General features: G+C 35.1%; 2 protein-coding genes across 2 annotated transcripts; both read right to left on the bottom strand.

The window, feature by feature from the left end:
- Nucleotides 1-2,986: 2,986 nt before the first annotated feature.
- LOC130746766 (protein SYM1) lies at nucleotides 2,987-6,423 on the bottom strand. The gene is made up of 7 exons (XM_057599488.1): nucleotides 5,877-6,423; nucleotides 5,180-5,320; nucleotides 4,990-5,103; nucleotides 4,737-4,910; nucleotides 4,148-4,263; nucleotides 3,852-3,933; nucleotides 2,987-3,505 (listed from the first exon to the last, which is right to left on the bottom strand). Exons 1-7 carry the CDS (start codon nucleotides 6,246-6,248, stop codon nucleotides 3,500-3,502), a joined length of 1,005 nt encoding a protein of 334 aa, XP_057455471.1. The 5' UTR covers nucleotides 6,249-6,423; the 3' UTR covers nucleotides 2,987-3,499.
- A 3,288-nt stretch (nucleotides 6,424-9,711) lies between these two features.
- On the bottom strand, nucleotides 9,712-14,544 carry LOC130746765 (indole-3-acetic acid-amido synthetase GH3.10-like). The gene is made up of 4 exons (XM_057599487.1): nucleotides 14,123-14,544; nucleotides 13,792-13,893; nucleotides 12,653-13,482; nucleotides 9,712-10,599 (listed from the first exon to the last, which is right to left on the bottom strand). The coding sequence occupies exons 1-4, from the start codon at nucleotides 14,452-14,454 to the stop codon at nucleotides 10,049-10,051; spliced, it is 1,815 nt and encodes a 604-aa protein (XP_057455470.1). The 5' UTR covers nucleotides 14,455-14,544; the 3' UTR covers nucleotides 9,712-10,048.
- Between the last annotated feature and the right edge of the window lie 423 nt (nucleotides 14,545-14,967).

The following is a 14,967-nucleotide window of genomic DNA, read 5'->3' as shown; positions in this document are numbered from 1 at the left end:
TGATGTTTGATATATTATGATGTGTGACTTAAGCTTCCTAAATTTGTGTGATTGGGCCCACATGCATTGCATGCATTAGTTTGAAGAAGGAAGAGATGTAGTCCAGTATTAGTAGTGCACAGTGTGGTATGGGACACATTGTACACTACCAATTCTCGAGTAGGACGGAGGTAAATTTCTTGCATACACATCATGCATCTCATAGCATAATTAAATCATAACTTGTAAAATTTAAACTTACCTAATAATTTAATTTATTGCGTTAAGGTAAAATATTCTTTTCTAAATTCTTATTAATCTCTTGTATATTTATCTCACCCTTACACTGCTTTTTTTAAGGATGGACGTCCCGATCATCAGAGTGCACTTAGACTTTGACTACATAGAAGGGGTATGGGATTATAATGAAATAAATCGCCAATTTTTGTTTTATCAGGTCTGGTGAAGTTGATTTTGGGATTATAATGAAATAAATCGCCAATAAAAAATAGCTCCATATCAGGTCTGGTGAAGTTGATTCCCACTATTTCATAAAACAAAAATTGGCGATTTATTTCATTATAATCCCATACCCCTTCTATGTAGTCAAAGTCTAAGTGCACTCTGATGATCGGGATGTCCATCCTTAAAAAAAGCAGTGTAAGGGTGAGATAAATATACAAGAGATTAATAAGAATTTAGAAAATAATATTTTACATAACGCAATAGATTAAATTATTAGGTAAGTTTAAATTTTACAAGTTATGATTTAATTATGCTATAAGATGCATGATGTGTATGCAAGAAATTTACCTCCGTCCTACTCCAGAATTTGTAGTGTACAATGTGTCCCATACCACACTGTGCACTACTAATACTGGACTTCATCTCTTCCTTCTTCAAACTAATGCATGCAATGCATGTGGGCCCAATCACACAAATTTAGGAAGCTTAAGTCACATATCATAATATATCAAACATCAAAGAACAATCTCGTTCCGGAATTTAGCATCGGAACACATCATCAACTTATATCATTCCAAATATCAAATAATAATATCCTTCCGGAATTTAACATCGGAACCCACTAATATCAAATAAGCTTCCTTACCAATAGACACCTTCCATGATGCATGCTCAGTTTTAGTCCTCCTTATTACTTCAAAATACGTATAAAACATGACTAAAAATTAACTACATATAAATGACATTTAGTATTAATTTTTGACCGTGCTTACCAATGCATTTTTGCATTTTGCATTTACCAATCCATTTCACTCCGATTACGAAATGACAGTGTTTTAGGATCTCAAAGATTTTCTTTTATATATAGTTTAATTTTTTTTTCTTTATTAAATTCTTAGTTCGTAACAGTGGCATTATTATAATTTCAAATATATATATATATATATATATATATATATATATATGTTGAAAATTATGATCACCTACGGACAGAGTTTTGTAGTCTAATATATTGTATTCGAATTTTAACTTACTTATATGAAAAAACTAATCATCAAGTATGGATAATAATGTCGAAATCTTTTAAATTCTACTAGTAACTACAATTAAATTCCTTCTTATATATGTAAGTTATTATTATTACTCACATTCTTATTAACTACTTGAAATCTATCCCCCCTTACCTCTCAAAAATCTTGGGCGTGACTTGGATATCCCCTTGAAACCTCCTCTCCTTGGTGCTTCACTACAAGTGAATTTGCTAACACTTTATTAAGAGTATGAAGACTAGTGAAGGTGTGTGTGTTTGAGAAGAAGAGTGGATTGAAGTGTGTGTGGTGTGGACAAGTGAAGAGGGATGAGCTATTTATACTTGAGGTCCCTAGGAATGGATGGCTATGATTTAATCTTCATGTGGCACACTTGGAGGGCTAGGATTGCATTATGGGATGGATGATCAAGATGAAGCCAACAAAGGGCACACTTGGATGGTCAAGATTAATTTCTAGAATCTTGTAGAAAATTTTAAGAATGAAGGCCATGATTTTGCCATCAAAATGGCCACTTGGATGGCCAAGATTGAGCACAATAATCATGTGCTAAAAAAGAAACTAATAAACTATTCCTATTTATTATTATATATATATATATTTTTTAATCCCTACGTATAACTTTCTTTCTAGTTTTTTTTTATATATATATTTATATATGTATATACTTATTAATTTTACTAGTGTCAAAAATTTTCGAATCTAAATAGTAAAATGTGGAGTGTTACAATATTCGAGTCAGAACATCCACATCATGATGAGACTAACTTTCCTAATAAGAGTTTTTCCATTAACAAGAATTACATATTAGACTTGCTATGAGAAATTTGAGGCTGTGCTTACGAGTGTTTTTTTTTTACCACTTGAATCAATCAACTTACTCATCGGTGGTACATATTACTACTTTGTCCTATCTAACTCATAATTTTATCTTATGAGTCATCTACCGTCACCACAACATAGTCTATTATTGGCGCTACGACCGCTTAGCAACCCCTTCCATCACCACCACTCGGTACCATCCACAATTATTGCTTCTCGTAGAACTCACCGCCACAACCCCGTACCCTTTTAATTACGTACCGCCGCAATCACCTAATATCTCTCGCCATCATCATAGTTGTCAAGCACCCTCCATTCCACCATCATTGCATCCGACAATTACCGTCACTGTCGCAACCACCAAGTACCATCTACCACCACCACCACACTTCAAAAAAATAGAGGATTTGGCAAGAGAAAGTGCATCGCTGCACTAAGTGCAATTGGCTACACGAAAGATGCAATTATTTGAAACAAAGGCGCGAAAGAGGAGCAATGGAGGTGGGTTTCAAACAAAAAAAAAATGCACACAATAATAGGGTTCAAATGAGAGAAAAATTTGATCAAAACTATCACATTGAAGATATCTTTTACTTAAAAGATGCATTTTCTTAGGAAATTAACATATACGTGGGAAAAAAATTGTGATAGTTAGGAACACATATAAGCTAAAGCTAAATAAATAATCTTTTGATGCCTGGGGAAAGAAGCTGCAGAAGATTATAGCAAATTGACATCTTATTACATGAGCTTGCTCACATTTTCCAGCACTAGTTGATACATGATCTTTACACGCAATTATGAATATATGAGGGAGTCGAATACAACCCAAGAAAAATATCATAATTTTACTTGACCTGTGGAATAATGTATTTATTCATATATATTTACATATACAATCAATCATCTTTTTTTTTTTTTTTTTTTTTTTTTTTTTTGATAAGCTACAATCAATCATCTACTTATCAGATAACTCCAACCTGGAAAATTCAACGCGACAAGACCTGTATAATTGTATCCCGTATGGGCAGTGAATCACAAACTCGCGATTCTAAGGTTGTAAGGTTGTTCAATTTGACCTTCAATAGATAGATTCTTCGAATTTTAACTCGAGACACCAAAAGAACCCTTGTAACTGCCATGAACCTAGTTAGTTTTTTGACTTTTTCCCGTTTTCAAATCGTTTATTCCTGTCAGTGCACAACATACAATAGGCACACACAAAAAAGGAGTTATTAGCTCATTAAAATGTGCTGAACTGTGTTTTCTCTTCATTCATTTCAAGATAAACAGGAACGAAAGCAGGTGACAGAATATAGCGGCAGTCACCGCCATAGAACAAATTTTCTGAGTAAAATAGTATTCAAATGTTGTATTTGTCTCTCTAAAAAAAATTCTAATTACACATTGATTTAATTTGCTTAATATGTTGAAGTTTTGACCTCTTTATCATTTTTTTCTGGTTCCATCCTGATGATAAGAATAAAGATCATGGAACCTTAAAACACTCCATGAGGAATGATACAATAGTCTTACCTTAGAATTCTGGTTTGAAGTAGATGAACTTGTTTCTGATCCTGCCTCAGATATTCGGGTTTCTGATTTCTCATTTGAATATCTAAAAACAAAACAAGGTTGTGTAAGGATACAAATCTTTTTGACAATTTAATGACTATATGTAATACGAATAAAATGTAAAGGTCGAACATCCATCATTAAAAGGGCATTAGTCACATAGCAATATGATAACTTTAAAGAAAATTAATTAATTAAGAAAGAAAGTTGTGTGAAATAGTTCAATATGATATGACAAGTAATCATAGAAAACCTACGTTGAGAGTATTGTGACCCAGATGAGCTCCACACTGTCCACCCAAAGAAGCCTTTGTTCCACCGGAATCACACCATAAGTAACCAAATGGGCAAAAGGCCAAAGCTTCCAACCTGCCTGCGAAGCATGTTAGAGTGAAATTTTAGTCATCCAAACAAAAGAATTTACTAATTTACTAATCAAACAATTGTATGGGGATAAGAAGGGTTAGGCCTAAGTCTACCCCAAAAACTAGCTCAAGGGTAAGGGTTGCTCTACCCTTTATAAACATTTATTTGGGCATATCTAGTCTTTCATCCTTGAATTATTAGTTGTATTAATAGAATTCCCCTTTTGATCCCTTTCATCCTCCAACTTGCTCCTTATTCTTTATTGATGCACATAGAAAGAGACAATCTGTAATGAAAATATTGCTAACATTGTAACATGCTTTTGATGTATTTGATGTAGTTCAGTTTTTAGCTTCGAACCATTGTAAACATGTTTTTGATGTACCACCATGACTTCACATTGAAACTAAAACTATTGTGAACAAGAAGCAATTAATTACAGAAAACATCTGAAAATTATATACTTAAATAGCTTCTTACAGTAAGCATGGGCCAAAATGTTGACTTCAGTTCACCATATATGTTAGTCAATGATTCGAAACGCAACAAGCCCAAAGCTACAAAGTAGATGCTGTTCCAAATTGCTGCCCACACAGTTTGATCAAAAGCAACTTTAGCAGGGACGACCCACCATTGTTTGAAAGGAAAAAGAGCCTGTGAAATGATGCAAACAATGTCAGCCAGTCACAGAATATCACCAAATAGTTCCAATCAGAACATGAAAAATAATCACCTCACAAACTTGATAGTAATAGTGAGAAAGCGATCCATGGAGAGTAAACCCAACAAGACCTGATCTGAATAGTCGTGTCCGATCAAACTCGAAAATAGGCTTTCCTTCATAGCACTGTATATTTTGGTCAGAAGTTGTTCAAGAGTTGATAAAAATCTACATGTCTAAGTTGAGCGTTTCAATAACATACCTGAGCAATCCAGTCTCCAATTGAGTAGACAACCCCACTTATTGCCATTTTAGCTAAAACTGGGTTTCTCTTCAGAGCTTCCTCATAGGCAATCCAATTGTGTTCAGGTGCATACCTTAGAATCTCATAAAAGGTCCAACCCTGAAAAATAAAATATACAGACAATAAGCTAAAATATTCTTTCTAACTACACTAGTATTAACCATTTCCCCATATTTCTTCATTATTACTATTTGCAAAAAGACTTGCAAACAAGAAGTAACATGCCTATTAAGCTTGGAACTATATTTTAGCTCTAATCTACCAACTTTGTTTTTGCAGGCCCATCGTACGCGTGAACCTACCTAAGAGGCTTAGTTCATGTTTAGATACACAATGAAAATCCAGGGCGAGATCAAAATCACAATGAACATGCACAAAAGCTAAGGAAAGTTGCTTTTGTCCACCGTGATTTTGGCTTCATAGTGAATTGGGTTAAGTTTTACACCTCAAAATAGTTCCATATTAAAAAGCACAAAGTCACAAACTCAAAGTAAATCAAACAGATTAACAAGCTTATTTTAGTATTATAGGATTTGACCATAACATCATCTAATATTCTCAACGGGTCACGCTAGTCACTGGGTAATGATAAAATAAGAAATGAAAAACAGAGTATATATTGAAAACTAGGACAATAAAAAATGAAGATACCAACATGCCAGTAATCATGGTCAATGGTGAGCAATTTGGTGACAGCAAAAGTGCCAAACCCCAAAACAATGATGGCATTGACGGCCCTGCTGGTGACAATATCAGAATCACGAGCAACCTCTGTGCTATCCTTATCGGAAGGTGAAGAAGATCCCTCCTCTTCAAGTTCACGGAGAAGGGCTGATCCTCTGTCTTCCGGCACCGGAACAACCGCCTTCCGATCCTCCGCGACGGAGGTGATGATACGGCATCGTTTTCGGGTTTGGGAAGACAGGGGAGCTATGGAGAATTTGGGATTCGAGGAAGTTGAGGTGAGGAAGGGAAGGGAACTCGGAGAGTGAACGGTGCAAAGAGAAGAAGCAGTAGCAGCAGCCATGAGAGATGGGAAGGGATTACAGAGGAAGAAGGTTCGAGTGAAGAATTTGATTGGTTATGTTACTCATGTGTCTAATTAGTAATCTCATCATGTGTTTCGTGGCAACAATCATAAACACACGCTTCTTTTCTTGCTACACCGACCGTGTGTGAAAGTGAAAAGTGCCAAGATGGAAAGATCTTACGTGGGAACTCAACTGGGATTCCTATGTTGTCTGTGCTGGACTTTTCATCCAATTCCACTTCTAGAACAATATCACACGTTGAAAATGTATGGGAGAAACAATTAGGGCTTGAGATCTTCTATTATGTTGTGAGTAATAATGTAATGATAGGTAGACAAATGATATCCATTAAACATAATTGTCCGGTTTTCGTGATTAAAAAATCTATAAATATGAATGTCTAGTGGATGTCTCACGCAAAATGTATGTCTATCAATATTATATCTCATTAATAATATTGTTTCGTGTCAATTAAATAAATATGAACATGATACTTATATTCTTACATTGATGATTTTCAAATGATAAGATACAATTTTAATTGTAAGCACTGAATGAGACACTTGTTGGTAAGGGTCCAAACATGTTGGATTGGATGAATTATTGGTCAAATTAAAGAATCAATTAAAACGGTTCGAGTTGCTTTGAATCGAATTTTAAGTACTTTTGCCTTCAAATCCGAATCAAACCAAACTGACGAGAGGTAGATCAACAGAACATGTTGATCAGACCGCTATTAAAATAATAATAAATTTAGAGCAAAGAAAGATGGTTGGAAACTTTTAAGTCATTATGAGCTTTGACGATGACGAGAGGCAGATCAGCAAAACATCACCCCAGCAGGAGTAAAAATCATAGGAGATCAAAATGTCCAAGAAAGATGAACCTCAAATGCTATGAATGTGGCAAGAGAGGGAACTTAAAGAAAGATTATTGGTTCAATAAGAAGAATGGTGATCATTATATAAAAGGAAATAAAACATCAAATATAGCAATAGCAAATCTTTTTGGTCAACAGCAATAGCAAACTTTAAAAGCCCAAAATAATTCTTGATCCATCTAAACAAAGTTCTTCAGCCCATTGGGTCTTTTAGTTTTCCGTTTGGGCCTTCTGTTAGTAACTGGTTCCGCTCCTTTGCTTGGCCCAACCTACTTGCTATCACCTAGCAGATGCACGCACATTTCAACCATATTTTTCCGGACAGCACTGCTATATCCACGACTGATTTCAGCACTACCCTGCACAACCAGTTTATGTTTCAATTATTTCCAACATTTTGAATATTTTTTATATTAAAACACAGATTAGAGGACGGAAATCATGGGTAGTGTTGGGTCGTACATAGCACATGTCGTGCAACCCAACATTACCCTTATCCTGACTCTTACAGCGGATAACCAAAGCCAGCCATGAATGGTAGCTATTAAGCTATGAGATTGGGAGTGTGAGTGTGTGACACAATTAGTTTCATTCATCAATACCTCACATATTTTTGTTTTCTTGCACTCAATTTCCATAGGTGAAATTGAAAGTCAACCAATGTTTTTTCCATTAATTAGGATCTTCCCATTTAAGTGGTCACTGTTGCATATCGCCCTGTTCCACAAGCTAGACCACTTTGTCTGATATTTGTAACACTGCATTATTCATAAATCATAATGCAATGCCTGAGTGCAATCTGATTGCAACCACACGCCCCATGCATTACATCTACGATATGGCCACATAGCTAAGAAAACCATAATATATATTCCACGCTTTCAGTGGTCTCTATTTAATTTGCTCTTTGGATTGAATTGCATATTAATAAAACTGTAGTGGGTGCCGTTGTTAGTCTCACTCTCACGGTTACATTAATCTTGTGATCGATCAACTTGGAATTCAATAATAATTGTGACCCACAAAAATACAAGGCAAACTAGAAAGTAGAAACCACTATAAATGATACAGGCCACAATATCATGAGTCAAACAAAGATAGGGTCGAGCTCGATAGACCGGAGCCAAGTGGGATACTTGGGTTCTTGCGAACTTAATTTCCTATAAACGTTTTCTGCCAATTTTCATGTGAACTTTCTAGCGAGTCCAATTACGGAATTAAAAAATTTTAACATTCTATAATTTTTTCACTTGAAAAGTTGTTTTCTTTTAAAATGATTCGCCATATCACTTTTTTTTAAGATTTAAGGGTTTCTGACCGCCACAAACTGCAGAGTTTAATTTTTTTAGCAAATTCTGCAATTTGCAGCTGTCACTAGCGGCGACTAGTAACCGCCTCGAATTGTAGTTGTCTTAAAACTCAGTGGTACATGAATCATTGCTTATGATGAAGAGGTTTAATTATTATTTTTTGTTTTGTTTCTAATGAGAGTTTTTAAATTTTAATAAATAAATTTTATTTATTAATTATACACGTGTAATAAAAATATTAATTAAAATTTACCTGTTAGCACTGCAGCAGAACACATGGCAAGGTCACTAGAGGCAATTTTCCTCTAGCACTAAAATTGAACTAAACCCCAATTTTCCGGCAGTACACATTGAACTAAAAAAACTTAAGGTGACTTTTTTTTTTGGTAAATAAGTTTATTTTTTAGATTAATTTATATATAGTGACAGCGTAAAAAAAAATTTACACAATCAATCAATCACATTCTTCCATTTCTGACGTTGAATATTTTTATACACAAAATATGTTCGGCAAAAGTAAAGTTGAATATTTTTTGCATAGCTTTAAAATAATTTTAGCCTAGCTTTTAAAGCCGAAAAAAATGAGTGACTATAGTTTTTAGTTTTAATAACATTAAATATATTTTCCATCATCATTTTCATGTAACACATCTATTCGCCCACTAATGTCACTTCCACCCAACAACATCCATCACTTTCGTCGCTTTGTGTGCACACCTACTGCCGTTACCCAATATTGTCCACCACCACCACCACTTTCACCATCTATCGCTCCATCATTCACTACCACCTCTATCTTATATCCTACACCACTCCTTACTACTTGACACCCCCATTGTCGTCAGTGCTTGCACTCTCCATCATAGGTATTACCACCTAACATCCTCCACTTCACCACCCCCACACCACCGCCACGCAATACCCTCCATATCATTGCCACCTAAAATCTTATCTGCCACCATCACCTCCACCCCAATTATTATTGTCGCATCAAGTAATATCAACCTCCACCACCGTCGTCATCATCATGTAATATCATCTCCACCACTACCACTAGCTAGGTAATATCCACCACACTACCACTAATTATGCTCGGCATCCTAGACAACAACCACCTAACACACTCCTCTACCACCACTATTAACTTGCTCTACCATGTCCGTCGTCACCTCTATTACTACACGCATTGAGGTAATATTAGTAGTAAATGTCTTATAATGATAGTAACTTTTATGAATTTACAAATTTGACAACAACTTTTTAAATATGAAAACCCAAGCTAATATTGAAAACTAGTTTTATTTTTCAAAACTGAAAATCACCCGGAAGTAGTCCTAATTTTCCTACTACGAATTTGAAGCTAAATTTAGCTTAAGATCAGTTTACCTTTTTCTCCAAAAATTCAAAACTAATCCACCAACATCCTTAAAGAAAATCTAAACTAAGAAAACCATATAACAGCCCGAAGGAAGGAATTGCTTATTTAAAAGGTGTCCTAGCTAGCTCATTGCCTCCGGCAATCACTTCACTCTTGTTCACAAGAACAAAACCTGTCCTCATGATACATTTGGAAGAAAAAAGGGAACAAAAGCAATGATGCATTATATCATGGTCGGTTTGAACCATAAGCTGTACTCCGGAATGTTTTAATGGTGCATGCATTAAGAATGTTGAGGAGGACAGGGTTGTTGGTGCACCTAGGTGTCTTGAACTGTCCCAACCCTGCACCACTCGCCACATAACAATCCAATATCTTCTTGAAAGTTCCACTCTCAACAATGCGAAGCTCCAATGGCCCTATTGAACATGTTTTTCTCGACACAACATAGCCATGGTCAACAAAAGCTGCATCCATTTCCCTGCAACACGCTTCAAGCACCTTCTCCTCTGTTTCTCCTTTCATCTCCCAGAAAATAACATAGCAACCCGGCGGGTTCGACACGTCGGCATAGCTTGTGAAATCAACTACCTCTGCTTGGGATTCCTGGTTCAGCACATGTGACCCTTTCTCCACCACCATCTGAAGGTCCTTCTCTGTGTTCTTGTCTATGTTTATTGTTAGAATCAGTTTTCTTCTGCATATGAAGTTCAATTTTGGTGTACCGTTGTGGAAACCAGCCACTTCCACCACATCTCCTAATCTGCACCTGTATAGTCCTGAAAGTAAACAAATTTTTATTAGATACTTTGTATATACTTTCTTCGTTCCTATTTAACTGTCCACTTTGAGTGGAGGCACACATATTAAGGATGTGATTAATTTTGTTGATTTTTAGAAAAAGTGAGGATTATTTTTCTATTTTACCTTTTAAAGTATGTGTTATCTTTTCTCATTTATTGTACTGACAATGACATTTGTGATAAAAACATCATTTAATGTTCTCTTAAAATGCTAAGTGGACAGTTAAATAGAAAAAAAAATTTCTTCAAAATGTACTGTTAAAAATGAATGGATAGAGTATTAGAAAAATGATTCTCTGACTCTCTGTGAGAACAATGACATCCGGGGGGACATAGAGGTCATGGAGCAGTTTTTAACCGGCACAACTTGTGTGTTCGAAAGAACTGCCACAATTATGTTTTACTCTTTTTCACAAGTTCTGATAAAATAAAACTGCCATGTGTGCCATCTCAGATATTGCGACTTTGTATTTTCAACCAGCACAACTTTATATATATTTAGACATACAGATAGAGTTTACATGCAACAAACATCTATCTTTTTACTCTATTTCTTTTCATTATTATATATCATATCAATTTCTTTTTGTTTCTTTCTCACTATGGGGTGCCTATTAGATTTTTATTATGCAAATTGCAAATGTTTATAAATCATTTTTCATATACATATTAACAATAACAAATTAAGAAGATGAAAGATGAAGTGTTTTATATGTTCAACCAGCACACGAAAACTGATCTTGCTGAAGCCGGTAAACCAGTCAAAAATTAAAACCATTAAAAAATTAGTCTGAATCAGTTGTGGCCATTTTACACTTTTTTTTGGACTATGTATAATTTCATGCATGAATGATCATTTTACCATGAATCCATGATGCACCATATTCCTTAAATTGAATGTTATATAAATCTATATATTGAAGGTTAAAATTCTAATTTTCATCTCAATTGAAAGTTAAAAAACTATATATTGTGTGTAATATTTTATTATATATAATTTCATATGTATATTTAAAAAATATTATTTAACTACTATTGGTTTACCTACAATCCGACTATTAAATTTTGAACTGATGCCCTCAACCGATTTAAATCAATGTGGTTATGGAAAACATTAGTATGTATAATCTAACAAATGCACTATATAACCCAAAGAATTACATTTTGGAAAATGGAATTTTGAAAATGACCACACTATCAAAAGTCATGGTGAATCCTTGTCATGAAATGTACATAACATTAGTTCTGAAATAACAAAGGACAGCTACAATACGACATGTGTATGAACCAACCCGTGGGTTATGGTCACACAATGCCAAATTGTGGCCAACACTGATAAGAATATCCGAAGAAAATAAAGGCCCCCCCATTGGCAGAATGTATTTCATTCATGCATCTAATGTCTCAGTATAGTATAAAACCAACTGTCTCTGTGATGTGCTACCATGTATAATTAAAGAGGATTCAAATTATATTATATTACCTTGTTAATTCTTTCTTCGTGCTTCTAATAAGAACAAAAACACCTCAACAAAAAAAAATTAATTTTAATAAAACAAAGAATGCTAATTTTAAAAAGGGAAAACGACATCTATGCGAATTGCGAACAAATGAGGTGAAATTGGGATTGAAGAAAAATTGAATGCGAATGTATTAAAGTTGAATTTGAATGTGAGAAGTGTCTAAATAAAAATTATAGAGAGGTGAGTCGTGTACGGCATTAACACCAATAGTTTGTGTTATAAGGGTTGGGTGGGGTGAGGGTGAAGAGTCCCGGATTTGAATCCGGAGGAGGGACTAATTTACTAACATTTGTAACAACTAACATTTACCTATAAAAAAAAACCAATAGTTTGTGTCGTTTTTTACCGCAAAAAATTGTAGAGTTTATTAGAGTAAAAAATGTCATAAACTGTAGGTGTGAGGTTTCCTCGCAAATCATGAAACATTAGCGAAAATCATAGTACAGGAGAAATAAGTGTTAGATGTAAATGAGCATCTATTGAAGAGAAGAAGAATGAGTGTTTACCAGTGAAAGTTGTGAGCACTATTTCATACTCTTGTCCAACCTTAACCTTGGATAGTGGGATTGGTCTGTCTTCCATGAAATCATCCCCAACTGAAGCACTTGAATGATCTTGTTTCTGTCTGTAAAGTGGTATGAACTCAAAGTAAGAGAAAGTGGGCACAACAGCAAATGTAACACTCTCTGGAGCCAAACCAGGATCCACATTAACTCCTATCCAGCTCTCAGTTGAGCCATAATCAGCACTTACTAATGGCAACCCATTTGCATAATGCCTAAGCTTCTTCAAGTATGGTTGCATAGAACCTGTCATTATGGAATATATGTACTTAGCATTTGGCCAAAGCTTCGGAACCAAACCAAACCAATTTACCAGTTCTAGCTCCTGGCAAGAGGCTTCTAGTTTTGAAGCCAATGAGGGATTTGATAAAGTGATGATTCCCAAAACAGAATCTCTCATTTGTGGTAGTTTGATTCGTGGACTTAGAGTACCATGTCTAATGTCACTGCACAATTCCCTCCAATGCTCTTCGAAACTGCGAAAGGCTTGCACAATGCCGTAGACGAAAGCTGAAGAAATAAACTCCACTTGATCAGAGAAGAAGAGGCCAAGAAGGAGGTGGCAGTATGTGGATTGTTTATAGTCCCCTGCTGAAATGATCTCATAAGGACTGCAAGTGAATGACTTTGTTTTTTCTTGTTTGATTTTGAATTCTTGACTTGCATAGTAGTGTGTTGTGGCTGTTCCTACTGATAAGCCTCCTTTTGTTTTGAACTGGTTGCTGCTGTATATGAATTCAAGAATCCTACCTCCTTCCCTTGTGGGATAAACCCTGTAAGTTAAACAGTGAGAAGAAGAATGAAACAACTTCAAAAAAGAAATCAAATATTTAACTAGCTGCATTCACATGAACTCATACCCAAGACATATGCCTAAGCTATAGAACAATATCGTGTATTTAACTCAGTTGTATTCATAGGAACTCGAAACCAAAACATCTGCTTAAACTAGAACAACATCATGTTAGTTGATCTATGTGTTTTGTGGTAGAAATGATGTATATCCAAAAGCTAAGTTATCATTAAGATTCATCACAGAAATTAAGGAGTACCAATAATAGAATGAGAGTTGAGAGGCACACCTTGATCTATAGGCTGCTGCTAAAGTGAAAGTTTGAAGGGTAGTTTGTGCACTATGGCTTGTAAAGGGCACAAACTTTTGCCTTCCCTCTGTGGTTCCAGAACTGCACACAACCATCATCACCACACATTTTTTCTATCGGAATAAAAAGGAGAAAGCTATATATGGACTCAATATAATATTCTATATCCTGATTCCTGATTAATATCAATGGGAACATAGCCATAAAATGAAAGAAAAATTGAAGCTGCAAGGAATGCCTTTTATGCACAAAAGAGGAGGAAGGAAGAACTAAAAGTAATAAAATCATGAAATAAGGTAAAGTATAGTACCTTAAGGAAAGAGTGGTCATGGGTTGTTGAGTGAGTATAGGACCTGTTTCTCCATCTGCAATTTTTTGGATATATGGCTCAAAATCCACAAGTGAGGCAAGGGGAACCACACTAGTGAAAAGGGATTCCAATGCACTTGCATCCATCTCTGAGATATTGTAGTTCCCCAACCATTTCTTCAGATATTCCACCCCATAGTTCTGCTTCAGAATACTGCATAGTATCTGAGTCTGAACGGAACTGGCGTTCATGGACACATCTTCAAACCAGGTAATGATATCACAGTCACCACTGCAATTGACATTGCTGTGATAACTTGTATCTGGTTCCATTGAAGTGGATAATGCAGTGATGGGGGAATGTTGGAAGTGCTGCGATAAAATAATTTTGGTTGTGGAGAAGGAAGATTTTGTAGTACCTACTCTGTTATCTTATAGCATGAAATCGGGTAATATATATACACACCTATTTTTTAAACACTTCATTTTCACATCTTTTTGTTTCTATCTCTCTCATCTTATCATCTATCACATCTCATACTTTCTATCTCTTACTTTTTCTTTTCTCTATCTCTCCCCTCATTCCACCTCTTCCACCTCAAATGAGAGGTGTGTAAATAACATTATTGGCATGACATCTCATGTATGGTAAGTAATTCCTATTTCTTTTTCTAAATTGAAAAAATAATATTATACCACTTTTTAAGAGGGATGTATTGAATTTTGAGTACTACATGAGTTGTCAAAATTTGCTTGGAGGAAGGGGTGTTCAAAACTCGGCACAAAGAGAAAATTTGCTGTCAACATTTGGTAAATCAAATCAAGGTAAAATAATATTTATTAATG

Source organism: Lotus japonicus, chromosome 3 (genome assembly GCF_012489685.1).
Source record: "Lotus japonicus ecotype B-129 chromosome 3, LjGifu_v1.2".
In the NCBI taxonomy this organism is placed as follows: domain Eukaryota; kingdom Viridiplantae; phylum Streptophyta; class Magnoliopsida; order Fabales; family Fabaceae; genus Lotus; species Lotus japonicus.
This window is presented reverse-complemented; position numbering and strand designations above follow the sequence as displayed.